The sequence below is a fragment of the Uloborus diversus genome, chromosome 5 (genome assembly GCF_026930045.1).
Source record: "Uloborus diversus isolate 005 chromosome 5, Udiv.v.3.1, whole genome shotgun sequence".
NCBI lineage: Eukaryota > Metazoa > Arthropoda > Arachnida > Araneae > Uloboridae > Uloborus > Uloborus diversus.
This window is the reverse complement of record NC_072735.1, coordinates 143142578-143169303: the sequence shown is the minus strand read 5'-3', so window position 1 is coordinate 143169303 and position 26726 is coordinate 143142578. Positions and strand designations below refer to the sequence as shown.

At 32.2% G+C, this 26726-nt stretch overlaps 1 protein-coding gene across 1 annotated transcript in view; it reads left to right on the top strand.

The window, feature by feature from the left end:
• The window catches only part of LOC129222846 (atrial natriuretic peptide receptor 1-like), a 185222-nt gene that overhangs the window by 41937 nt on the left and 116559 nt on the right, over positions 1-26726 (top strand). Inside the window, exons 3-6 of the mRNA XM_054857398.1 lie at positions 859-994; positions 8380-8471; positions 16732-16867; positions 22000-22084. Of these exons, the coding sequence (XP_054713373.1) occupies positions 859-994; positions 8380-8471; positions 16732-16867; positions 22000-22084 (449 nt within the window). The remainder of the gene's footprint in view (positions 1-858; positions 995-8379; positions 8472-16731; positions 16868-21999; positions 22085-26726) is intronic.

Sequence of the window (26726 nt, the reverse complement as noted above, 5' to 3'; positions counted from 1 at the left end):
AATAAGCTTAAATAATTTTATATTTTCTTTTCATAAAAAGTCTGGTATGTTGACAATTATATAAATGCAGCGCATTCATAAGCTAATGAGTGCATGCAACACATATTTGTTTTAAAAATTTACATGCAATTTTTTTGTTTTAAATATTGACTCTAGTTGTTTCAGGGTTAATTAGAAACTAAACAATATTATCTTATTAAATTAATAATGAAGCACTTCCTGTAGAACAACAAATGTAAAACTGTTGACATAGTAACATTGTTTTTTTAATAAGTTTTTAGAAAAGCATCCTTTCGACAGCAAAGAGTGTTAGCATGAAAAAAAATATTATTTTCTTATACGAAGTTTCTTATCTCATTAAAAATGTAGAACTGTTAACACACAAAAGAAATTGTTTATCATTATCAACTTACCTCTTATAATGATCTTAGTAGGGTATCACAAATTTAATTTTGTGTGTAAGTTTTCTACTTTACATGTTTAAAAAAATGCATTTACTAATTTTTATAAAAATTATTTCACATCTTGTTTCGTTTTTACTTAAACAGTCAGATTAAATAGTTAAAGCATTATATCTTTTATTTTTCTTAAATGAAAAAATGTCCTGGAAAAAGCAAAGATCCCACAAGTTGATTTAATAATGTCTCACTTTAAGCAGCATTATTTCTGCTTTTTTTATTTATTGCTTTATTGTATTTATGTCAAGAGTTCTCATTCGTTCGAAACTTTGTTTATAATAAGAAAACACACAAAATGTTGATTTTTTCAAAATTTTAATTCGGGATTTAATAAGGACTACAATAATTTACACTGAATATAATATTTTATGAAATAAAGTCTCTGTTATATGTTTCATAGGTGAATACTTACGTCACAGCATTTCATGATGCCGTTATTTTATATTCGCTTGCTGTGAATGAAACACTGAATGAAGGCTATTCAATAAAAAATGGGTCCATTATTACACAGAAAATGTGGAATAGAACTTTTGAAGGCAAGTATTTCTCTTGATTTTCATTTCTCGTTTCTGAAATAATGATTTATTCGTTCAATATAATTTTTAAATATTAACATTAAAGTGTATTTTAATGTAAAACAAATTTTTTGATCTAAATTGAGCATAGACTATATTTTAAAACTATGTATTGTCCCCTATGATTAAGAAAAAGTGTTCACCATTTTTTGACCAGAACCAGTTTTTTCCCCTATAATAAAATTTGTGATGTTACCAGAACTATATTTTTTAATGAAACTGAAATATCGTAAATATTGATTGCATAAAACTGCATTTATTTTAGATCTATTTTATGCCAAAAATGAATCAAAACTAAACTTCTCAGATTGTTGTTCTGAAAAATTATGTGTCCTTCTGAAAGTAACAAAGAAATTCTGAGAGTGGTTATCCAGGATTAGAATCGAGCTCCCTATAGAACTTCATTGCCAAATTTATCTCACGGCTAAAAAGGAAATGCTAATCGATAATTTTTTTCTAGACCGAAGATGGCGCAAGTAAGAGCCACTGTTAAAAAATTTCCTGAAATTTTATGGTAAAAGTTACTGGCACCCATGTTGCCAGAAACGTTTACTGTAAAATCCGATTGTGTAACTTTTACGGTAGAAAGAACGAGAAAGCTGTGGCTAGCTGTAATGAGTAAAAAGAACGCATACAGTTGGGTCCGAACCTGCACCGTAGTGATTCCAGACCGCTTCGTTATCCACCATACCATGTGGGCACTAAATGTGAACGGGAATGAAGGGCCTCGCACCATATGTCATGTGGTGTAAATTTTTTTCTGTTCTGCAAACACTCCGTTTTACCACAATAGTTACCTAAAAATGTTCCTGAATTTTTAACAGTGCAATAATATCAAATCTGAGATTGTTGCCCTTTTCAATATGGATTTAGATCAAAGCCCATATGGCGCAGGCTAGTCCTTCGGAAGCATTCGTGTTCAGAATAGGTCCGAGATTTTTCGGAGGAAAGTTAACCGAAAATAACCTGGATCGACTATGTCCTAAAAAACCGGAGAATAGCTATATTATTGGTACCAGCTAAGAAAACTGGTTAGTTGTTGAATTCTTGATGATAATAATATCTGGGACGTTCTCCAATGACAATACTCTTCAATGGAATTGCTGGAAATACAAAAAGTTAGTGTCCACTTGATTTAAATAGAATACAAAGAAAATATTTCTGTCATTTTATTCAACGAAAAAAAAAATATTGCAATGGAGAGTAGGGTTGAATGGGAGGGCAATGTTCAGAAGCCGAAATAAAATGCAAAAAAAAAAAATCTAGCCTGTTTAATAGATGTAGCATATTAAAATCAAATACACTACACGTGCTTGACAATAAGCTACAAATATATTTTCGCATTTGATTTTGACTGATAATAACACTTATTTCATTCATGCCAGTGCTCTTTTAATAGTAGTATGCCCGTGATAAATTCTAGCATAAATAATAGCACTTCTTAAAATGAAAGTTTTAAAAAGTATTTTCAATAAACAATAGAAGGTCTAAAATTTCTCTACGGCTGCCCACTTATGATAAAAATACCATCAAGGAGTTGAATAATAGCGGGCCTGTATTCAAGATGATTTTACTAAACTTCAAGTCCAGAGGAATAAACGAGTGTTTATTTCCATCCCTGGTGCATTATTTTCTGTGTTCCATAACTATTTCAAGCCTGAAGTAATTCCTAAAGCTTGGAACGTTTAAAATGCTTTAGCATTCTTATTCCCCTGAATTTAAGCAATTAATGCTCATAAATTCTAAATTTACCCTGAAGATATTCGTTATTCTCAATTTCGCAGGGCCTTCTCATTAATTAATATGCATGTCTAGTCATATTTGTTTGTGTTTTCCCCGGTGTGCTTTGGAGTTCTTGCTGGTGCCTGCTAAACTGTAGCAGTAAACATGATTAAACTATTTAAAATTTTAATATCGAACAAAAAGTGGGATACTAAGATCATTTGAGACAGTGAGAAGCAAAGAGACGTAAGTGGAAATTTTCAAGTTTTGAGTAAAACGCGTTTAAAGACAACGTAATAGGTAGGCTTTCATTGATTTTTTTAAAATCATTCTGTACAGCAGCACCTACCCGGGCTACTAGTACCATCTCCTGCCCCAAGACAGAGGAGAGGTTCCCCTACTATTTTTACTGGTTATCTCCAAATCTTTAATTTTGCCACTTATATGCCTTTTCATCTCATTGCCTCATATGAGAATTTAAAAACTGAAATAACTGACTGAGGTAGATTATTCAAAAATTTAAGATTACTGACATTTAAAATTTTAAATAAACCATTAACCACTTCTATAAATTGATACTCACTAAAAATAAGTATATTAATAGAATTTGAAAATTGTAGTATTTAACAAATAGAAAACAGGTAATAGTTTGATCTATTTTAATTAATTTAATCGAATACGTATTATTTTGACTACTTCATATATATGGGCACATTATTGGGTAGACTTGACACTCAAAGGGCAATGCCGCTGAAGTTAAGAACTTTGTTATGTGTTAAAAAATTGCGACGAAAACTTTTCAATAAACTCTAAATACTAAAGTTAGAATCCGTGTCAATTCAACCAATGAGTAACCTCGATGATCTTAGATTTTTTTTTATTTTTTTATTTTACATACGTTAAAATTCATTAAAAAAAAGTACGAAATTCATGTTTTTTGGTTTTGCCCAAAAAAAAAACTCCTAGCCCATGACACAGGTCGCCAAAGGTGGTGGCCCAGTCATCATTTCTCACTTGCGATTTTCGACAAATTCTTTAACGTTCTTTATCTCAAGAACAGTATACAACATATTTCGTTGCGGTTTGCTTAATTTAAAAGGATATTTTTTTGTTTAAAAAAATATACAACATTTTGATACATGTGTTTTAGTTTTCTTTCCACAGTCTTTTGACAAAACAAAAATTAATCTTTTTTTTATGTTTCTAAAAAATGCCAATTTCAAAATTTTTCCTTTTTTTTTTTTTTTTTTTACTGTTTATCAGTACCATTGAGCACTACATTCCCTGAAAAGGGGAGCTTCTACTTTTTCGTTTGACAGGTTTTAGAGGCATTTGAAAAAATGAGGGTTTTATATGGAACTGTTTACGTAAAGGAGGACCTGAAAATACAAAATTTTGTTTAGCAGCAGGTGATCAGAAAACCCTTTTAATTTAGTTACATAGCAAAATTTTCATTTTGAGTCTCCACTTCATCCAGGATTTTTTTTTTTTTTTTTTTTTGAAAGCAAGAACGCAGTCTCCAGCCAATTCACTGCATTCCCTTTAAGCGAAGTGCCAAAAGAATAGGTTAGCGTCGTGACATCTTGTGCTCACTAAATTCAATATCCTGAATAAAATAGCGATTCAAAGTGAAAGTTTCGTTATATAACTGAAATAAAAATATTTTCTAACCAATTTTCAAGTCTACCTTTACGTAAAAAGTTTCCAAAAAAAAAAAAAAAAAAAACTCATTTTTTCAAATGCCTCTAAACCTTTTAAACGAAAAAGTGGAAACTCTCTTTTCGTGGGAATACAATGCTCAGTGGTACAAATAAAAGTAAAAAAATGAACATTTTTTAAAATTGGCATTTTTGAGAAAAATTTAAAAAATGATTTTAATTTTTTTTTTCAAAAGATTAGAATGAAAATTGAAGCACTTATTTCGAAATATTGCATTTTTTTTTAAATAAGAAAAATTAACTTTTAAATAAAATTGAACCGCAACAATATATGTTGTACCGTTCCTGAGATAATGCACTTCAAAAATTTTGTTGAAAATCACAAGTTTGAAAATGATGACAGGGGTCGCCATCGTGGCGGCCTATATCTCGGCATAGGAATTTTTTTGAGAAAAACCAAAAAAAAAAACCCAAAAATTTCTTACTATTTACGAATTTTAACATATGTTACATTCAAAACAATCTGAGACCATCAAGGTTTCTCCCTGGTTGATATGATATGGATTCTACTTAAATCTTGTTCCTTATTGTTATTATTTTTTTTATTTTATTGATTGTGTAATATTTTATCATACTAATTTATTTTGAAACACAACTAAAAAATATTTCATTAAAACTGCAGTATTTATGATCAACTGCGTCCATAATAAAACTGTTAGATACATTGGAAGAAAGAGCTATTTACCATTTACGCAACACATAAATATTTAAGCAAAATATTAGTATTTAATCTCATTTCCTTTATCGCATTTGTAAAATAGTTTATTTGCGTAAACAAGTAATTACTATTAAGATGAAAATAAAGAGATAAGAAAAAAAATAAAAATTTGAAGAATGAAAATTTATTTCGAACCCTTCCTGCGCACATTCAGATGATTCTGTTGAGTTCGTCGATGCATAACTTTATTTTATTTTATTATTTTTTATTTTATTTTATTATTTTTTTTTTTTTTTGAGCAAAACTTTGTAAAGGGATTACAAATGCAGAGAGAAAAATTTAACTTTTTCAACAGTCTGATTTCCAGTGTATTTTACAGCCTTCATAGAATCCATAAATGCAAATAATAATTTATTTATACTGACGATAAAAATGACAAGTTTTGGCTGATAAGTAAGATAAACTTCTTTCCTTATCGCCTAGATTTAAATATAGATCAAATATGGCGGCATTTCTTCCTATCTTAAACTCCAAAAAAACGATAAGAAAAACAAAACGATAAGAAAAACAAAAACTCACCATAATTTATCGAAGTACTTAGAGAAGTAATCAAAGTATGATCATAAAATGTGAAGGGAATTTTGCGAAGGTCGAACATTTATTGATCTTCAATTTATTATAAATAGCTCTTTAATTTCCTCTTTTACGGCCAGATAACAGAGAATAAATAGTTCCAAAAATCAGTGTTGATTGTGTTAATGAGTCATCCATTGTTAAACTCAATTGTAGTTCATAACGACAAAGTAATTTAATAGATTTTGATGAATTATTCTTCCTTTGAGTAACCTCTGCTTCATGCCGCGTTGATTTATTGGGAAAAGCATTAAGTGAGAGGGAATATTCCTATGCAAAGAGGCTTCTGCTAAATTAAATTCAAGTTGTTGAGATTCATTTCGCATAATGAAGTCGGTCGACGATAAACTTGACATCGATTAACGAACCTCAAATGTTTAGAAGATTATTAGTATTGTCAAAGGACTTCGCTCTTAAATTGAACTTTTCGCTTTGGGGAATTTACAAGTTTGAGGTCAGTGAGGAGAAGAAATAATTTAATATTCTCCAAGTTTACCCATTCTGGCAATTCTTGTGATTTTTTTTTAAAGATGCTAAATAAGCTAATGAAGGAATACCGTCTCGTGAGGCCGTGGTGGCCTGATCCGTAAGACAACGGACTTGTTACCCGAAGGTCCCTGGTTCGATCCTAGCCAGTCGAATATCCACCGTCTTCATTAAAGGTGACTGGGGGACGTTAAATATGCTCGTGGTCACAAAGCCTCCCAAGTGAAACCATACCTCTGAGGGTGCTAGGCCAGAAGTTATTCGATTTCTTGTCTGGTTCTAAATCATTGAACTGTTCATAGATGGTGCTGCCATCTGTCGTGTTGTCTGAGCAAAATCGGACTTTCACCTAGAAATAGGCGCTCGACTAAAACCGGAAGCCGTACCCCTATGCCTTAAAATCAAGTTGCATTGCTACTTGAGCTCGTGTTCTCGAGTGGCATAAATAACAACATACCTTCTCATACATTTTGCGTACTAAAACTGTAACCCACAGCACAGCTTTTAAAATAAAAAATGCAAAACCAGTGTAAAAACGCTTTTGAAAGATGAAGAGAATGCAGCAATTTTGTTGAAGGTGTTCTTATTATTTTTACTTTTGGGTTCGTGAAGCTGATCTGTAAGGTTCGTTGCTTTGTTCAATGTTACGAATCGAAAAGCACGATTAGCGACAATATCATAAATTTGGAGCCAAATGCCCAGGCATTGGTTTCTGAAAGACACGCAATTAATAAACTAAGCATGAAATAATTCATAACTTGATTCTTAATGTTCTATAACTGCCCATATTAGTTATAATAATGAAGTATTTTGAAATTTTATACATGTTCTGACCCAGTGAGAATGATTTTAACATAAGGTGCAGTTTTTGGGGCGAAAAAGAGTTGGACACTACTGTTCTAGAGTTTCGAATAGTAGTACATCGCTATTGGACTTCACGGGAAAGGATTTACGTTAATCACGTGTTTGGCTAGGACAAGAGAAATTGGTTCCAAGTAGATGGCGAGTAGGGATAGTATTGATTTACTTTTTTGTTATTCCAAAGAAAATCCCAGAAAATGGAACAGTGATACACCTTTTTTTAACCTGCTTGTTTACTTTCGGTCTATCTTTTTCCGTGAGCAGACTATTGCAGCTGGCATTCTCAATTGTATGACAACTCTAGAATTGATCAAAGTTACGTGAAAACTGCTCATTTTGGTAATCATACATTATGTTCTAATATTAATGGATTTTCAAGTAAAACGAGTTTGAAAATGCCACAAAAGTGTAAAGTATTCTGATAAATAATTTTACAAAAACCGTAAAGGGCAAAATAACCGCCAAATATATAGAACAAGCCAAGAAATACCTTTAACAGGTCTGTTTAAAACGTAAAGTAATCCGTCAAAACTAAATTAAACTACATTTTAAACGCATTTAAAATAAAAAAATAGGTACAAAATAAGGATATATCTAGCAACTTAAAGACAATAAAAGTTAAATTAGGATGTCAATTAAAAGCATAAGGAATGCGACGTAAACGATATTTTCTGTTTTTGGCCACATTAGAAGTCTTCAATGACTAAAAAATGCTATTCTACAATATTACCTAACTTTCTTTAAAATGAACATTTATTGAATTCATCAAAAACATTCTTGCATTAAATGTGTGTTTGGGTATTAATATAAAAGTTATTTTTATTGCTGAATTTGGATGTTGCCGAATTTTATCTTAGCTAATGCGCATTGCTAGTCAGAAAGTCATTGCACGTTTTATGCTTAAAACCACCAGTAGTTGACACCCGCACTCGTAGTTGACACAGCACTAGTAGTTCCAACTTAAAGGGAAGAAGTATATAAACAATAGAAATTATGAAAATAGTACAAAAGTCACAAAACTAAAAAATGGTGTTTCAATTTGCCATGCTTTTTAACGATGCTTTTTAACTCTTAGCTGAAGTTTTGGCACCTGTGTATCGCTTATTAATTTATTCTTTCAAGTATCAACTATTTGTTCAGTGTCAACTATTAGTACGAAAACCACTACTAGTATTTTTTCCTTGTTAGAAAAAAATCAAAGACTTTTGAGTGCAGAAATACTGAAATTGTTTTATTAAAATAATGCTGGAGAAAAGTTTTACTTCTAGGTATAACAGGAAATGTCAGCATCAATGAACAAGGAGATCGATATGTGGATTATTCTTTACTGGACATGGATTCAAATACAGGGGAATATGAAGTAAGTTATTTAAAATTTCAACATTCACTTAAAAGATTTTGTTTTGCTCAAACTTAACTACACAATTTCTGTCGTTTTCTTGTGTAGGCAAATACAGTTGAATCAATTTCCGTTGAAAAGCAGCCAGGCAACTTACGCTTAGTGTTGACTCACTCCCTTAACAAAAACGAATTCAGATAAAGTGTACATGGTAATAACAAGTAGCCAAACTGCAAATCTTTGCGATAAAATTTTATGTGTAATTGACAGGAATTCTAGTAAATTAAAGCTTATATTTCCGTATAAGTAGTCAATGTGAAGATTTTTCTCTATTTTTTTTAAAAAAAGATTACGAATGAAAGTAGATGGGAATTCAAACGATGATATTTTTAGTTACAAATGGAAGGATCCCGAGTAAATACTAAAATTTATTTATCAGTCAAGGTTTAAAAAACATTTTTTTTTTTCATATTTCTTTGATTTTTACGGATAAAACATCTGTTGTTTCTTATTGGAAAATAGTTTGAAAATCTGCAACTTAAAAGTTTCATATTTTCAAACTATTATCTAACACAAACCTTTGGTTTCAGAAACAAATCTTGCTGGAAAAATATTTAAATTCAATTAAAAAATGTTCAAAAAGAACCGTATTCATACTGAATTCTTTTAAAGGAACGATTAATGAAGCATTTAGTTTGTGCTATAAAGTTTGTTCAATAAAGATTTCATTTTCTAAAAGGAAATAGGAACGTCGATTTTGTATCCTTTGGCGAAATATCCTTACTGACCTGATCCTTACTGAATTATTTGTATTCAGCAAATTTCCAGGCACACACATGGACATTGGATGCAGCTCCATTTATTTGGAAAGAATTGTCTTACTTGCAAACACACTTTCACGCACATGCGAAAAACTAATACGAAAGTAGGACTGCGCATAATGTATGCAATTACAAGCATGTGGTGAAAGATCTCTTTATGCTCATTACGTTATAAGCAGCTGTCTACCAGGGAAATTTGTTCTTTTATATCTTTACGTAATGAAAATCTCTCACTTGAACGAAAGGGACAAATCTCTTCCAGTCTTTCAGCCAACCGTAATGATCTTGAGTCTTTAAGGCTTCAAGTAAAGGAAGTATCTCGTGTACTAGGTGTCTTTTGTTCTTCTACGAGATAAGATTAGGTGTCAAAAGAAGTTACTCTGAGAGATTTATGATGGCTTCGGGTGTCTTTAGGAAAGAATACTCTTCGATAGCTGCTTATTTTTTTCTCAATTGTTTAGAAACAATGTGTGAAATTTGTTTCATTTTATTTGTCTCTCATTGTCGTGCCAAATTCTTTAACTCAGAGCCAGAACGACGTAAGTCACATTATGATAACTATACAGTAGAGAGGAAAAATTTTTTCTGGCGCATGCAAAGGATGGGACGCGCGCTCTTTTAACAATGGTAAAAAATTGAAAAGGATTTTTAAGGCTTCTACATACAGCGCACTAATAAACAGAAATTCTCAATTTTTAGACTAACGAGACTCTGACTCTGAGATACAGAATTTTGAAATTAATTAAATGAGGTCCTTTTAAAGCTCTAAATGCTTTCAATGCATCACGCATAATGTGGTCCAAACAACTTAATAAAAAATAAGTGATCGTTGCGGAAAGAAGACAAAATGCAAGAACATTGAGCATATTTTATTGAAAAAGATATGAATGACATCTCATATACAAGATGCCCAAAATCTCTATCGTGCTCAAATGTAGTGAAATAAAGCGGCTATAAAAATTCTTGCGCAAGTAAAACTGGTGCAATTGGGATACGGAAAATCTTCATCTCAAAGTCATCTCACCATTCTATCTACAAAAGTTCTTGTTCTGGTGCCATATCGTTGAAAGAAGAGGATAGTAGTCCGATATTCACTGACAATCTCGTCACAGGAGTGAAGTGCGAGAGTTGCTCGAGCGTCACTTTGGTCCTGAAGCAGGCCATCTCAACATCTTACGCCACGGTACTGGTTCATGCTGTGGGACTCGTACCAGAGAACTGTTGACCACTTCACGTGGCTTGAAAGGATGTTTGGTGAGCGTTTGATATCAATAGATGCAGATATATTCACAGGGCAAGGAACTGTCAGAACCATAAGTAATTTGGATCTAAATCTATTTGACTTCTTTTTATGCGATTACATCAAGGACTGAAATGTATGGAATTGCCTTATTCGCAGGAGGTCCTCAGATCGACCATCAGAAGCGAAGTTTAGAAAAATCCAACTTTCAGAACAATTAACTGTCGAGTAGTAACTTAATTAACCTCTAAACTTATCTGAGTGGCTTAAAGGTTCTGCCTCACAATTTGGAATAACCCTACACTTCATGAATGCAAAACTTTTGTGCAGTAGAATTTTGAGTAAGAAATACTGCAAAAGAAGAACGTTAACTTGATAGTTTTTATTACTGTACGTGTATATAGATGTATTGTTCTCTATTACGACCATTTACTTTGTGTAGTAAAATTACAGTTTCAGCGGACTGCTGTAGTCACGTTTTCTTGAAGCAATTTTTAGCCTTCTTTTGACCTCTGAATAACTTTCACTTTCTTTAGCGATAGCCATAAGAGAATTGACTTTTAAATTTGTTTTTCCAAGTTGCTTTGAATACTTCAACCTGTAAATGAACCTTCACTCTACAGTGTTCTCCCTCTCTCTATTTTAAAACTTATTTCTATCACATTGTTAAAACTTTGAAATTACACTTTTCATTTTTTTTTATTTAGGAACAACATAATCTAAATCTATGTATGTGTAGGAAAAACCAATAAAGAATTGAAATTGCTAGAAAATGTAGTCAGTTTTGAACAAAATATTTTAATCAAAATCTTTTGAAACACATTTCAGAAGTGGCGGTTGTAGCTACATCCGTGCTTATAATCGTTGCATAAACAATAGTATGTTGAAAATTTACAACCTATCCATTAACTTGAGTCACTCATAAAATTTATTCTACCTCTAAGACTGAAAATACAGTTCTTGCCGTTAGCAAGGCAAAATATAACCCACATTTGTCACATTTAAAATGTGCGTACTTTGCAAGTTCGGCCTTCTGCACCTATGTCATGAATAATAATACAAGTATTTTGTCCAGCGTGCAGTTGCTGTTGTAAATCTTTAGCGGCATAAAATGAAAGGTTTAAATCCAACGTCATTAACGTTTCTCGTGACTTGCTGAAGACTTTACTGATTGAGTATTGCTGAAGATCTCTTTGCAGAAAGGGGTTACTTGCATTTTAAGAGCTTTCAAGAATGAAACAAATAGGTACGCTGTAAAAAAAAAAACAGTGATCGTCAAAAAGGCCTTTTAAAATGCTCCTGAAACTATTCTTACAGATTTTTATGTAAAATGATAACCTGAATCCAAATATTACCACCCTTTTCCCCCATTATCCACCCTTTTTTTGTAATAATGTCACTGCATGTTTTTTCAGCTTTCAAAAGTTTTATAGCAAAGTAGGGAGGGGGCATTATAATAACCATTGACATTCTTCTAAGGCCTAAAGAGGTGAACATTTCAAAGCATGTACATTTGCAGCAAGAAGGGACATTCATGGGAGTTTTCTCCTCAAAAGTATTAAGGAACAAAAAGAAAAAATAAAACCGTTTTTCATGATTTTTTTGCACTTATATTTCGGTGCAAATTCAGAGCACGGGTCCCACTCCTATGAGCAGCGCGTCTGAAAATTGTTCATGTTGAAAAAGTGGGGGAATCTGGGACGCATGTTGCATTCAAATCACATCTCGCATCTTCATAAAGAACTTTACCGTAGTACAATTTATAAATTACATTCACAGATATAATTAGGATAAAGAATGAAATGAATATGCTAACAGTAAAGCATTAATACGCATTTATGCTTCTTAGAATGCACCGTACACATTATTTAACGTATTTTGATGCTCTGGTTTTTAAACCGAAATAGCAGTAAAACAATTTTAGAAAACAAATCCTGCAAAAAATATCGCTTTTAATGATTTTTAAAATATTTATGGGAGGGATCATGATTCTCTGTCCTAGTTACAATTGTTAATGCTTTTGAACTTTTCACCTCTCTAACCCAACACAATAATGTTAACGGTTAATATAATGATTTCTTCTCCTAAAAAAAAAAAAAAAAGGCTACTTAACATTCGAAAGCTGAAAAACATTATAGGTGCTATCTTTAAAACGGTCACTGGAGAAAACCGTGGTCATATTTGAATTCAAGGGGGTCATTTAGCTCTTTTTAACATTTTTTTTCATATGTATGTATTAAAATATTTTAATCGAGAACTTAAAACACATTTACAAAAAATTGTAAAATATTACACGGTTATACTAGCAGTATAGTATTATTAAGCAAAATAACAAATTGAAAACAGTCGTAAGAAGGTCAGCAATGCTTATTTCTAGTAACTACTAGCAATCTTACGAAGTAATAAAATAAAAATCAAACCGACTAGTACAAGAATGTCTCTTTCCTTCCAAGAAACATTTGCCTTGTTTACAGAAGCAAGTGCTGCGTCAATTTGGTCTAACAAACCACAATAAACGTGATGGGGTATTTGTGCCCAAAGCAGAGAGAGAAACAATGCTCATTCTATTTCCTTTACTATTTCCTTTTATCTAGATAACTAATATGATTTCATAAAAGCAAACTCGTATCGTCTTCAGATTGTCTTACGTAGAGAATTTTCAAGATGTTTTTGACACATGCTGTTAGTTTTTAGACAGATTTTATTCAAAAATATAACGTAAAAAGAGAGTTTTATTTCTTATGAGTTAGTGATTTTTTAAGATAGGTCAAACACATGATAAAAGATGAAACTTTTTGTGTGCATTTTTTTTAATATTTACTCAAAGAGGTAATGAATAGAGAACTGGTTAGCAGGGATTTATATCATGTGTAAGAGCTTTGATTAATTTTTTTTACGTAATAGTTTCTTTCAGGTTTTTGTTACTTTATTTTTTACTGTTTTTGAACAAACAACCTGTGTGTTTGACACAGCGAGAACAAAAAAAAAAAAAAAAAGAAGAGAAAAGAAAAAAACAGCGCTGTTCCATTTTACGGCTTATTAAATCCTGACCGCGAAGAGTTGACTCTTCGCTCCGCCTCGTTTCAAAAGTGTCATTTTCGTGAAGGGATGATATGGAGAAGAAAGTTGAAGAACGGAATTGGCAAGTGCGCTATTGGCTTTAGAGCTTGAATACGTCACCTTGAGATTTAAGAAATTTGCCACAGAGGTGAAGCATTTCAATTATGTGCGGTCAAGGCAGATGTCTCATTGGACAGGTAACATCTTACGCAAGTGGGTGAGTCTTGATTTAACCTCTTTGAGCAGCAATTGGTCAGAGAAAACAAAGCCTCCTATAATTAATTTCAATCGAAAAATGGCGAGAGTAGAATTGCAATAAAGAATGCAAAGCTTGTCATTTTTACTTTTTCGCCAACTCAATGCAGTTATTGCTGATACTTAAACCTTTCAAGTGTAAATGTGTAAATAATCAGACACTCTATAACAAAAAAAAAGAAAATGACACACCAAGAAGACGTCCGATCTTGATGCATCGTTTTTTTTTTTTTTTTGTTATAGAGTGTACGATAACGAAAATGTACTAGGAGTACATTTTTTCATATTTCCAAAATGTTGTTAAACCCCAAAATATGACACGCGTCCTTTCTTCTTCTCTACCTATTTTAAGGAATGAACTTGTTTTCTCAGATGATTGACAAGGGTCATTTGCTCATGATTGCACTATATTAATTTTCCGAATACAAACACCGTAAAATCCGTGAAATGTATCTTTAAGTAAAGCTAAAACTTTTCCTTTCGTGTATTTATTCTCAATTTAAGCTGCATTATTTATAAGAATAGTAATGGCAACATATTAAATGTACTATGATTTCGATTAGCTTTCTTATTAATCGTGTTACGTAGTGTTTTATTCTTTCCGAGTGTAAAACTTTTCTTGAGTTTTGTGTTTCGATTTTTTTTTTTTTTTTGGAGCAAATTCTTGGGAATTCAACTCTTACAATATACTATTAAATCGATTTTTTTGTGAAATATGAACGAAGTTGTATTGTCGATACCATCACTATCAGAATTTTATAGTCAGCTGTTGTTTTCTTTACTAAGTACATATCATCGAGAAGAAAGTGTTTAAGTGCTTACTCTTAGCTATATTTATTTTACGTAAGGAATATATTTTCATATGCTTTGCGTGATACAGTTTTCATTTCAAACTAATAGGCTTGAAGCATTAAGTGGTGACAAATATAAAATATATAAGTTATAAACTAACAATTGAATTTGTTGTTCTTTGTTCTTGAAGAGTAAAATAAGAAAAACAGCGTTAAGTTTCACATAATCGCAGATTACTGCATACACGTATTTCGCGGTTACAAGAAACCCGTTTTTTAATGCAAAAAATTAGCTTACTGATGAAAATATACATCCAAGAAAGCAAAGAGGTAAATAAATAAGCAACTAAAAAAGTAAAACAGAAGCTTAACCGAACACCAATAAGAAAGTTATAAACCAATAAAGATCCAATAAGAAGGCAAACAATAAGCGAGATCTTTCTCACAGTATCCTTGTACATGCATGTCATGCTATAGAATATGTTCAGGCGCACCTCGAATAACACGGTATTTTAACTACAAGGTTTTGATATTACACGATATAAAAGCTGATCTCAATATTACACGATTTTAATATAAGGGGGCCATTCATTAATTACGTGATGATTTTGGCAATTTTTGACCCTACCTCCCCCATGTAAGGGTACATAAGGTGTTTTAACCCCCCCCCCCCCTTTCTTCCCGTGCTATTCTTACGTGAGATTCCATTTCGTTTTCCAAAATGATAAAATAACGAATCCACGAATCCTGTATCACTTAGAAATCATTATTAAATTCACTATTATAAAATTAAACTTTTATTGTATCAAGAAATATCGACTAAAAAGTTGGAATCTATACATAATGTTTTTTCGACATTTTTTTCTGTATATGATGCGATACTAATGAAAAATAAAACATGTCATACATAGTGCGATTTTTTCATTTTATTTAACACCATTCATTCTTTGTAAAACAAATAAAAAACAGCTCATCCTAAAAAGTTTTTTATCTTCCAGACGCAAATGAAATATAATCCCGGTCAAACCACTTGACCGCGCGATTTCTAATGTAAAATGTCGACTCGAAAAATATTACGTAAGAATGGGTTTGGACCCCCCCCCCCCCCCAAGTAAGGATATGTTGAGATTTTGCCTACCCCTCATCCCTTTCAGGACCCTTACGTAATTAATGAAAGGCCCCTAACGCAATTTAAGAAAATACAGTGTCAGTTCTGCTTAAAGTCACTGTTGAAGACACATAGAAAATAATCACTATGCAAAAATTTTAAAACAATAAATAAAAAAATTAAAAAAAAACAATACAACAATTATATTGATTTTATTTTACTTCATTTTTTTTTATTCATTTATTTATTTTTTGTTTCTGTTCAGTCAAGCTTCATTGCTGCATAAATTCATTGACTTCCTTTTTGATAGTTTGCGTTTTGTTCTTTGTAAATAAAATTAATAACGTTTTCTCTTGTATTTTTCCCATTTTTTTTATTCTTTTATTTTTAAGAAAGTAAATATAATTTATTAATAATTTATTTTCAAGAAAGTAAATAATAGTGTGCTTTGTCAATTTTACTGAAATGAAGTTTCAGCTATCATCAAATTTTGCACCTGCTATTCAAACAAAATAACGCATTTTTATGGAAGCAGTAGCTCTTGTAAACTTAAGGGAATTGGGGAAGCGAAAGAATTGTATAAAAATAACGAGAAAATGAAATCATTGTAGAATAATGTTTCACGTGTGAAAGGAAAGTAAATTCTTATGAACTCAATGACAAAAAAAAGTGTAAGAAATATAATAATACAATGAAAAAAAAAAACACAAACGGAAAAATTCAGCAATAAGCCCAATGAAACTCAAACCTTCATTAGGAGGTTTGCGATCGTTTTGTCAAGAGTGCACTATCATTTATTTTTATATATTTATTTGTGTGAGGTTCAAGTTTTCGTGACACCAATATAATTTAAAATTAATAAAATTAGATTTTATTTTATGTTTCAGAGAAATATTTCTAATGTAACTTGATGGTGCTATGTACTTTTTTGACCCCGGACATATTCTTTTATAATTTTATTATCTTCCTAAAGTTTGAATTATTTTCCTTATACAATATTTTGTAGGTTGTTGCAAACTATTATGGTGTCAGCCAGCAGTTTGTCGATGTTCCTGGAAAATATATCCGTTGGGCGGGAAACAGGGATTCCCCACCGCCGGATATTCCAGAATGCGGATTTGACGGCTCCAAATGCTTGGACGGTAACTACATTTTTCTTAAATTTCTACAAGTAGAAATAGTGTCTATTGTGATCAAATGAGTAAAATGGTTGGATTAAAAATTGTCGAAGGGATATTTTCCGTTACATCAGTACCATAAGCAACTATTTTTTTAAATCAAATCACAGAGTAAAGTTGAGCTAATTTCTTCAATCTCTTATTATCCCAACTCTATGAAAAACATAATTATTTCTTTAAAAATAATTAAGTTTTTCATGTCATGAATACTGTCGTGTAATTGTAAAGCGCAGTAACTGCAGAAGTGAGGTTTTGAGATGTATGAAGAAACGTGTTTTGGATTCCATATTAACTATAGGGAAATGTTTTAATTTAACGTTTTTTTTTTCGTGCTTCATTTTTAGCGGAAATCAAATAAGAAAGCTGGTACAAAAAAACTAAAGTATTAAAGATGACAAAAATGCAAAAAAAAAGAACATTTTTCATTTACTTCGCTTTACCTTCCCACGGCGGTATATAACATCCTCTAAATTAGTGTGTTAATGTAAAAGATCGTCCTTTACTACAAACTATTTTTGATACTTATACTTCATGGAAATGATTCTACAATATTTACGCAGTGAGCTCAAACTTTAGTGATTTTAGTTTCTAACTAATTTAACTAATAAGCTTAGTACAAGCTTTAAAAGCAAGAAATTACGTTTTCATGCATCGCAATTAGAACTTAATCTATGCATCTTTTAACGCTCCTACTGTCTGAGGTCGATAAATAATTTCCGATTACATCACGTATTTTCAAGACATTATCACCGTCTCATCTTGGATTTTATAACTAGAAAAATCATCAACAAGAATAATTTATTTTGTAATCACACTTTTCAAACTACGTACACGATACGACTTGGTTAAGGCTTCTATTTTCTGCCTCAAATATGAAAAATGTGCTTTCATTAAAATGAGCATTTCTATTATTATTATATTGGGTTTATAGTCAGTAAAAAAGTTAAGTTCATAATCCACTAATATTTCTAATTGAATCTGAAGCCTAGTTTCTGAGTTTCTGATCAATGAAATTGTTGCTTCAAAAAGTTACGGTATAAATCCGGGGTTTTATCATTACATCAAACTTACAATCACAATCGGTTTTTCAAGGGGAAATGTATAAATAAAATTGCTCGTGATACATTATTCCAAGAACGAATGTATTTATGAAGCATGATTTGAAGTATTTAGCAGTAAATTACCACCCCTAAGCCAGGGCTAAGGCATAACCACTTGCAATATATCAGACAGCTCAGTTATCACATCCCGAAATTGCGGCTTTTTTTCTTATTAGAATTCCTCAGTCAGGAATTATATTCACTTGATAAATTCACTTAAACTTCACGTTACTGGTAGATAAAGTGATAAATTCACTTTATCGAACAGTTTGTTAGTTCTCTCAGCTCCAATGAGCTGACAACTCGGTTCCTGCTCGGTTATTCACTATTCGCGACTGAAGAGTTCTAATAAGAACGAAACTGCAGTCTCTGGATGTGATATCCGGGTTGTCTGGTATATTGAACACGATTAAGTCTTACAGCAAAAGTAATTTACAGTTTTAGGTAAAATTAAATATTAAATAGTTGTTTTCCGAGCCTTCCTTTGTATGCCAAACCTTTGCTCATCTAATGATGATATATGTTAATATAATCATGCTTCTTTGTATTTATTATATTAATTACAGTGCTGGCTAAATTAATAGACTGAGCCTGTTTTAAAAGCAAACTCTTTATTGGTTACATAACTACAGACACATTAACGAACAGTGAATAATTATCTAATATTTAGCATGCATTCCCTGGTTCTTGATGAACATTTTAAGTCTTTTTGGCATACTTTTCACAAGGTTTACACCATTTCTTAACTTTTTAAAAAAGGAGGCAAGCAATTATTTATAATCACTATTATATATACTCACGTACATATACTCACTAATTACCTAAATTAACTTTAAATATAATACACTAATACAAAGAACTAGTGAACTGTTTAAGCTGATCGAGGTTATGTTCCTGGTAGGTAGATAAACAAAGAACGTAAACAAAGCAGACAGTGCTGCCACTTGCAAACATTAAATTATGCTAAAATAACGTAACAATCAGTGTACAGTATGCACTGTACTTTAACAGTAAAATAATTAGCATTTTAGTACAAATGGTGTACAAAAACAAACAAACAAAAAAAAAACTCTTTTGTCTAATAATTTGGCCAGCACTGTATTCTCTATATTTATGTTAACTTGAATGATGAATCAGTTATCTGTAAAAAAAGAAAGAGCAATGTCAAAAAGCACAAAGTGCAGACACGTGATTCGGCGTTACTAGGAACGACTTTTTCAGTGCAAAAGGAATGAGCTTACAGGGTGTCTTAAAAGGTTGTTTACAAACTTAACATGCTGGTCTGTCATATGATGATGAACAAGATTTACATAGTAACATACGTTCGCAAACACAATGCTGGCACACTACATGCACACAAATTCAGACATTAACAGATGCACAACATGTCACATATTTATTAAATAAAGACGATTTTACACAACATTTTAGTTTTAAAGGAAGACTTTTAGCTGTTGTTGAAATTTTCTGCCTTTAACTGTCCTACACGCGTCGCAACGACAAAGTAGCGACCGTCGTAAAAACGATCCATTCTGATAAGAATTCACCAATCGCTGCGTTGTCGTTGCAGAGTGATTATCGGAGCTGGCGGGACGCAAATTTTAACAACTGCTTTAAGCTTTCCTTAAAAACTAAAATGTTGTGTAAAACCGTCTTTGTGTAATAGATATGCGACATGTTGTGCATACGTTAGTGTCTGATTTTGTGTGCATGTAGTGCGCCAGCATTGCGTTTGCGAACACATGTTGCTATGTAAATCTTGTTCATTATCATATGGCAGACCAGTATGTTAAGTTTGCAAACGACCTTTTGGGACACCCTGTATAAATGAAAGGACATCCGTGCTTGATAATTTGTAAAGGAAGCATGCAGGAACGTTTTTAAAAGTTATTCGCAACTGTTATACAAAAGTGAAAAAAAAAAATGTAACAACTAAGAAACCGGGATCTTAGCGCAGAAAAGTCGTGTCTGCACTTTTTTTTAAAACCAAAATTGAGTAATTGTTACCAGGTGCTTCTTTTATAACACATTTTATCTACATAAACTATTTTATGGTCATTTGCGACTCGAAAATATTTTTTAAAAATTCTGGAAAAGTGGAACATGAATCAAGTACATAGAGGTGTAAAACTTGAAAAAAAAAAAAAAAAAAAATCTCACCTTGGGCTCAGCTACATTCCACAAGCATGGCAAAAAAGTGAAACTTTAAAGAAAAATAGATGCAGTAATTGTTGTGTAAGTAAACCTCATTCGACCGTTCCTCATTTATCCGGATCTGCGGATTATCCGGATGAAATTTATAAGCTTTAAAAAAGTCATGGTCACACAGACAATTTGATGATTTGATAGCAGGAAAGAAACTATAAGTATGCTTTTCATTCACTTTTAAATTTTTCTATCTATCGCGTTGCTTTTATTTAACCTCCACACATGTTTAAACCAGAACACAGTGACCAATTCTTTGTTAAGAAATGCTTTGATTTTTTTTTTTTTGGTATTTTTAATTTTGGTATTTTTAATGCATTGTAAACAATTATAATGACTTCCTTGGCTTCCCTAAGAGGTTTTCCACCTCTAGCTCAGCCACTTCCTATGCCGGGCTGATGAGTGCTAATAAGCACGAAACTGCAGTCGTCGGATGGAATGACTGAGCTGGCGGTGTATTGTATGAATTATTTTTTTACTTCCTTTTTCAAAAAAAGCAAGTATTGCATTCGCGAAAAACTTTTCACTCGAAAATCGACCTTAATTCCCTGTTTGCTCATCCCCAAATGACTGTTGAGTTTTTTTTTTTTTTCGACTCGACCACACGTGGATAAGTGCCTAAAAATGTATAGACACGCGAAATATCCAGTTTGACGATTCCCGAGTTAGTTACAATGAGTTTTCTTGTGACGTCTGTATGTACATATGTATGTGCGTATGTATGTCGCATGACTCAAGAACGGTATGTCCTAGAAAGTGGAAATTTGGTACGTAGACACCGAGTGGGGTCTAGTTGTGCACCTCCCCTTTTGGTAGCATTTGGGTGTTTCTAAGGGGGTCTCTTCCCCCTTTTCGGGGGAAAATCATTGTTAATCTCGATGTAAACTCAAGTGGCGTTACAATTTGGCGGACACTTGGCGATATATCGCCAGTCTTTTGGTCACTAAGTTTTGTCACCAACTTGGCGACAAATTTGGCGATTTATTTATTTAAATCTGGTTTCAATTTGGCCACTGTTGGTGATATTTAGAGAGTAAACTATTGAATCACATTAAAATTGCAAATAATGGGAAAATTATATTAAATTTGAGTTAAAGGAAGTCATGTGAGGCACACATCAGTTCGTTTGTTACAAAATATGTTTTTTCCCGCGATGTGTGATAGGTCTATTTATTTAACGATTTGTTTTGCTTAGTATCCATATACTACCGGGTTATCCGTATTTTCGTTTATTTAGATTACCTTTGGTCCTGGTTAGTTCGGAAAACGATATGGTACCGTATTTAGATTTTATAATTTACATTACCTAAAATGACTTGTGGTTACCTTATCTTGTAAGTTGAGAAAAAACTAACATATTTTCCTACTCCAAGCAAATGTGGCGTCAAAAAAGAGATAGAGAGAGAAAAGATATCTCTCAAATAACTTTATGATCAAAATTCAAGATGCTCCTTCTGACCTTTAAATGTGGTAGCACAATAAATTCACAAAAATTCACCACAATCGTAAACATAATAACTGACAACCAAAAACAACTATTTTCGGAATAAATGTATAATAAATATCATTAAGAATGCATACAGTGTGTGAATTCCTCGGATAATGAAGTGTCAAAGCCGCAACAGTTTGGAACAAAGTTATTTATTTATCTTGAAGTATTTAGTCGCTTGTTTTCACTTCTTTTCCACATTAGAGCTACATGCTGAAAAGTTCTAATTCTGCATTCCTGTTGTTACTGTTTGCAGCTGGTTGTACTTTATTTACGTGTTATTAATATTTACATATTTCTAGAGCTCTTCCCACAATATGTCATTGTCTCTTCTGTTCTAACTGGAGTTGTTATTGTTTTCATCATCATGTCCTTTTTCATATACAGGTAAGTCACAATTAAGTCTTTTTGTTTTTAGACTCTCTTGTTGATTTGTGCTGAGTTGTATGTTATACGTGGTAACATATTACTTATTGTTTTGTATTGAATTTTACTTAAATATGACATTTTATGTTTCAACTTATTTCATTCATTCTGATTTTTAATATTTGCTTTTGTGATGTTGTTGTTGTAATTTCTACTACTATTACTATTTATTAGTAGTACTAGTAGTAGTAATATAGTATTGGTAGTAGTTTCTAGTACTACTACTACTAATGATAATAGTAGTAGAAGGAGTAAAAAATTCCTGTGTGCACCATAGATCCTTAGGGATAGAGAAGTATACATTTAATGACATTTAGGCCTTTCTAATCTTATCAACCAAGTAAAAGCTTGCTTAATGAAACTAACCAATAGTGAATAAATAATTTTAAAATTCATTGCAAAAAAGCATTTTTATCTCCCGCTGTTTACATTACTTTGCTCCTATTCGCAGTTTATGGCAAAATACAGATGTATATGCTACAAATATTTCGTTGAAAAAAAAAACAAAAAAAAAAACAGGTATCTGCTAGGCAGGTTTCATCGACGATGATGAAAAATAATAGGAAAAAATAACATTGTATTAATCTTTAATCTCAAAGAATGTTTTCCCAAATGAAGTTTGCATTTAATCTTGTAGCATCTGTGTTATTTTATTGTCTTACAGTATAAATATCGTTTTATTTAATTCTCTTACATTCTCTCTCTTCAGAGCAGAATTAATTAAAGCAAAATGTTCGCCATTTTTCCAAAGCATGAATTGACAGAACAAAATGAATTTCCATCAACAATGGAATTGAAAGGAAATGCATGCGCTTAAGGCCAAAGGGACCTTATTTTTGAAATGAATACCAATTCATTTTATTCTCTTGGCTTCTTTCACTGAAGCGAATGTCGTAAAATGGCTTACTGCGTTGTGGAATAATACGACGTTTTGGAAAAATATCAAATTTGTATACGAAGTTTAAATGTGAAAACCGATTACAGTTTTAAACTTTATATTAATTCTCTCATCAGTGTGTGGTGAGACTTTATCCCAATCCGCTACTACTGATTTAAAAGTGGAATATGCACAGTTAAATATTGATACTAAAATTTACGTTAAGGGATTACAATGCATTTATGTATTTCATATTTTAAAGTAGTTTTCTGAGTTGTGAAATATTCGATGAAAACGTTGTTCTGGACCTTTTTACGGTTTAAGCTTCATCCATAGTACAAGTATGAGATTATAAATTATTCTTTAATAAGCTATATCCGTTCACATTTTCATTTGATAAATTAATCAAGCTCGCTAGAGAAAATAGAAATCTGAATTCAAAGCTGGAATTTTTAATCAAGTGGAAATTTCAATGTTTGTTGGGAGAGACACTCCTCATATGATTTTATGGTTAAATAGTGAAGAGGGACCTCAAGTTCCTGTGAGAAAGAAAGAAATATTGTATTTTGGCTCAAAAACTGTAATTAATATCTCTCTTTGTAACTAAAACCAACTGCAGAAACTAAAAGTATTCATATTTTGTCTTATGATAGTACAATAAAAAAATTTTTGTATGATACATTAAAGTTTCTTACATTCTCTGTTGGCACCCGATAGAGAGCCGAAATTGCACCCTTAGCAAGGGTGAAAAACGGACTCCCTTCCCCCAACGTGCACCGTAGGTGAAAGATGGTACCCTAGGTGAGAAAAATGGCAACTTTACTGCTTCCTATAGGGATCCCCCCCCCCCCCGTGTTATGTGCGTTTTTGAATACAATTGTGTTTTATTTATTTTGATTTATATATACGAAGGCATTTGATCACATTTAAACTTTCGAACATAGTTTAGAAGTGTTCATGACTTTAATTTATCTGTTCGTGCACTAACTGTCTTATATTCACACTTGGATTGCTCAGTAAATAATATGTTGTTGATAGCTTTTACTGCATGATCCGTACCGAAAATGAACAGGGAAGGTATTTATCAATCATTTGCCGGAACAACCAGAAATATTAGGTAACGTTAGATTAGAATCATGGGAAAATAACAGCGTTTCATAAACGTTTAAAATTTTAATCGAGTGTAACATATCATACTTATTATAAGATTCGATGTTTGAGTATCCTTATGCGTACAAGATAAATTCTAATTTAAAAGCCCTTCTTTCCAATGTCAAGTTTTCCGTCAGATTAAAAATAAAAACGAGTAGATAACTACATTCGCTTCATGCAATAACGCCTAAGAAAGATACGTTAACCAAAACACGATGTGAAACTCATGAGTCAAACACTGCGTGAGAGAGATTTCTTTTAACGCGTTTTTTTCCCCCGTCTTTGCTGCTCTGTTCGTTTCCACTAAGTAGTTATTTCATTGAGAAGAAATAGACATTGGTATATAGGCTGCTCACGTCGATGCATTTTTATTCCGGAATTAGCTATTCAATTATCAGCTGAATTAAACTTTTTATTTTTAATGTTGTTGTTGTTCAAGATAGTACTGATAGATAGTTTTAGGTAACAGTTTTGCAGGATATAAATAGCAAGATATTAAATATTTAATAAGGTAAACGGAACAATAAGCAGTTGTCAACATACATTAATCACTTTAAATATGTTCGATAGCTCTAAGAGCTAAATGCCTTTACTTACCCGAGATTTCGAAGATTAATCCACGAAATTTTCAGTTTTGTACTTCGTTCAATGTGAAAGTAAATTTTGTTGCAACTTCCTTCGTTCACCATTCAAACTGAAGTTGTCGTAGGCCGATAAGTCAGAGCGCATGCGCAAGGAGTCGCTCTCCTATCGAATGGTCTTTTAGCACTTTTGTTAACGTCGTTCACCCACTGAGGAACCAAAAGCACCTTAACGACACTTCCTAGCCTCCGTTGCACCCTGAGGCACCGTTTTTTCACCCTAGGGGGAAATTCTTTACCCCTGTGGCACTCCTGGTTTTAACAGTGTAGAAGCATACTGTTTTCATATTATACTTTAGAACAAGAAAAAATTAAATTTTCTGTATGGTAAATTTAAGTTTTTTACATTATCTATCCTGAAACTTAAATTATAAAAGGTCTCATTCGAGAAGCGAAAAGCGTTCAGGACATCATTTAAAAAACTGAAACTGCTCACGGTTGCGTAGGAGTTTAAAAAACAAAAGGGCGATTCTCGAAGAAAATGTCCCGTGCGCAACGCCAAGTTTTTTTTTTTTTTTTTTCTAGCTAACCAAAGCCTTAAAAAATAATTCTGTTGAGAAATAATACAAGCTTTAATATACTACCAACGCATAACAGTTAATCCCATACTTAATTAATAGCTTCCAGAATAAATAAAAAACTTAGCGTTATGCACGGGACATTTTTTCAAGAATCCCCAAAAAACCATTCAGATTTGCAAACTTAAAATACTCGTGTTTTTTAACCAAAACAAAGCTAAAATTTTCTTATTTAATATTTACACTGAAGCTACGCGCGTTCTCCTAAGAGCTACAAAACCCAACGCACTGTGTGACCACCGACAAGATGGAAAGTCGAACTTCAGGTTTGCTGATGGAAATGAACTCATCTATTTGCTTGCAGGATGTTAGCTTTTGCAGATGCGTGGGAGCTTCTAAATTAAGCAGATTTACATTGAAATGAACGAAACGTGCACTTTTCCTTTTCTCCTTCATTCAGGTCGATCATCTCAATTGGCTGCTTGTCAATTCCATCACTAACGTAACCAGGCAGTATGTTCTCTGCTACGCATAGTTGGGTCTGGTGGGGTAAAAGTGGTCATAAAATCGTATTTTTTCAACTTAGGTGGATAATAAGTACAATAAATTCTTTAAATACTTCAACTTTTTTTGTTATTATTTTACATTGCATTATTAAAGAACACGTACATTGAATTTCAGGAAAAAAAATATTGATTTAAGTAGTTTTATAACATTTTCATTTCCCTTTGTATTTATGACCACTTTACCCCATGGGGTGGGGGAAAGTGGTCATAGCATGGGGTAAAGTGGTCATAGTTAAAAACAGCTGCAAAACTGTTACAAATAACCCTATTATTTGTATATTTCGGTTATTTTTATAGTAACAAGTATATGTACGAGTATATACGGGTATGCACGAGTATATACGTGTCGTGTAAGCAAGAGTAAACATGTTCATATATGAATAAATACATGTATACATCAGATACATGCATGCATGTGCCTACTCAAGTATATTCGTGTATACACGAGCATATAAGCATGTATACGTGATTGCTTACAGGAGTGGATACGTGTCTACACGAGTATATACGAGTATATACGAGTTACGCGTATATGCGAGTATATACGCGCAAAACGAACATCATTTGCGTGTTTGCACATGTATCTCGAGTATATACGTGCATACCTGAGTTTCTGAGTATATACGTGTATAGTCGACGTATATACGCATATATAAGTGTACATAGATACACTACTGGCCATTAAAATTGCTACACCAAGAAGAAATTGCCAGAATGAAGCTAAATTTTACACACGTGATAGTAAAATTGACATTAAAAAGTGATTACAAAATTAAAGCAAATTGATCATTTATGGTTAGAAAAATCTCGAATAAATGGAGGTTTATGTACCCTGTTAAGCTACCTCTA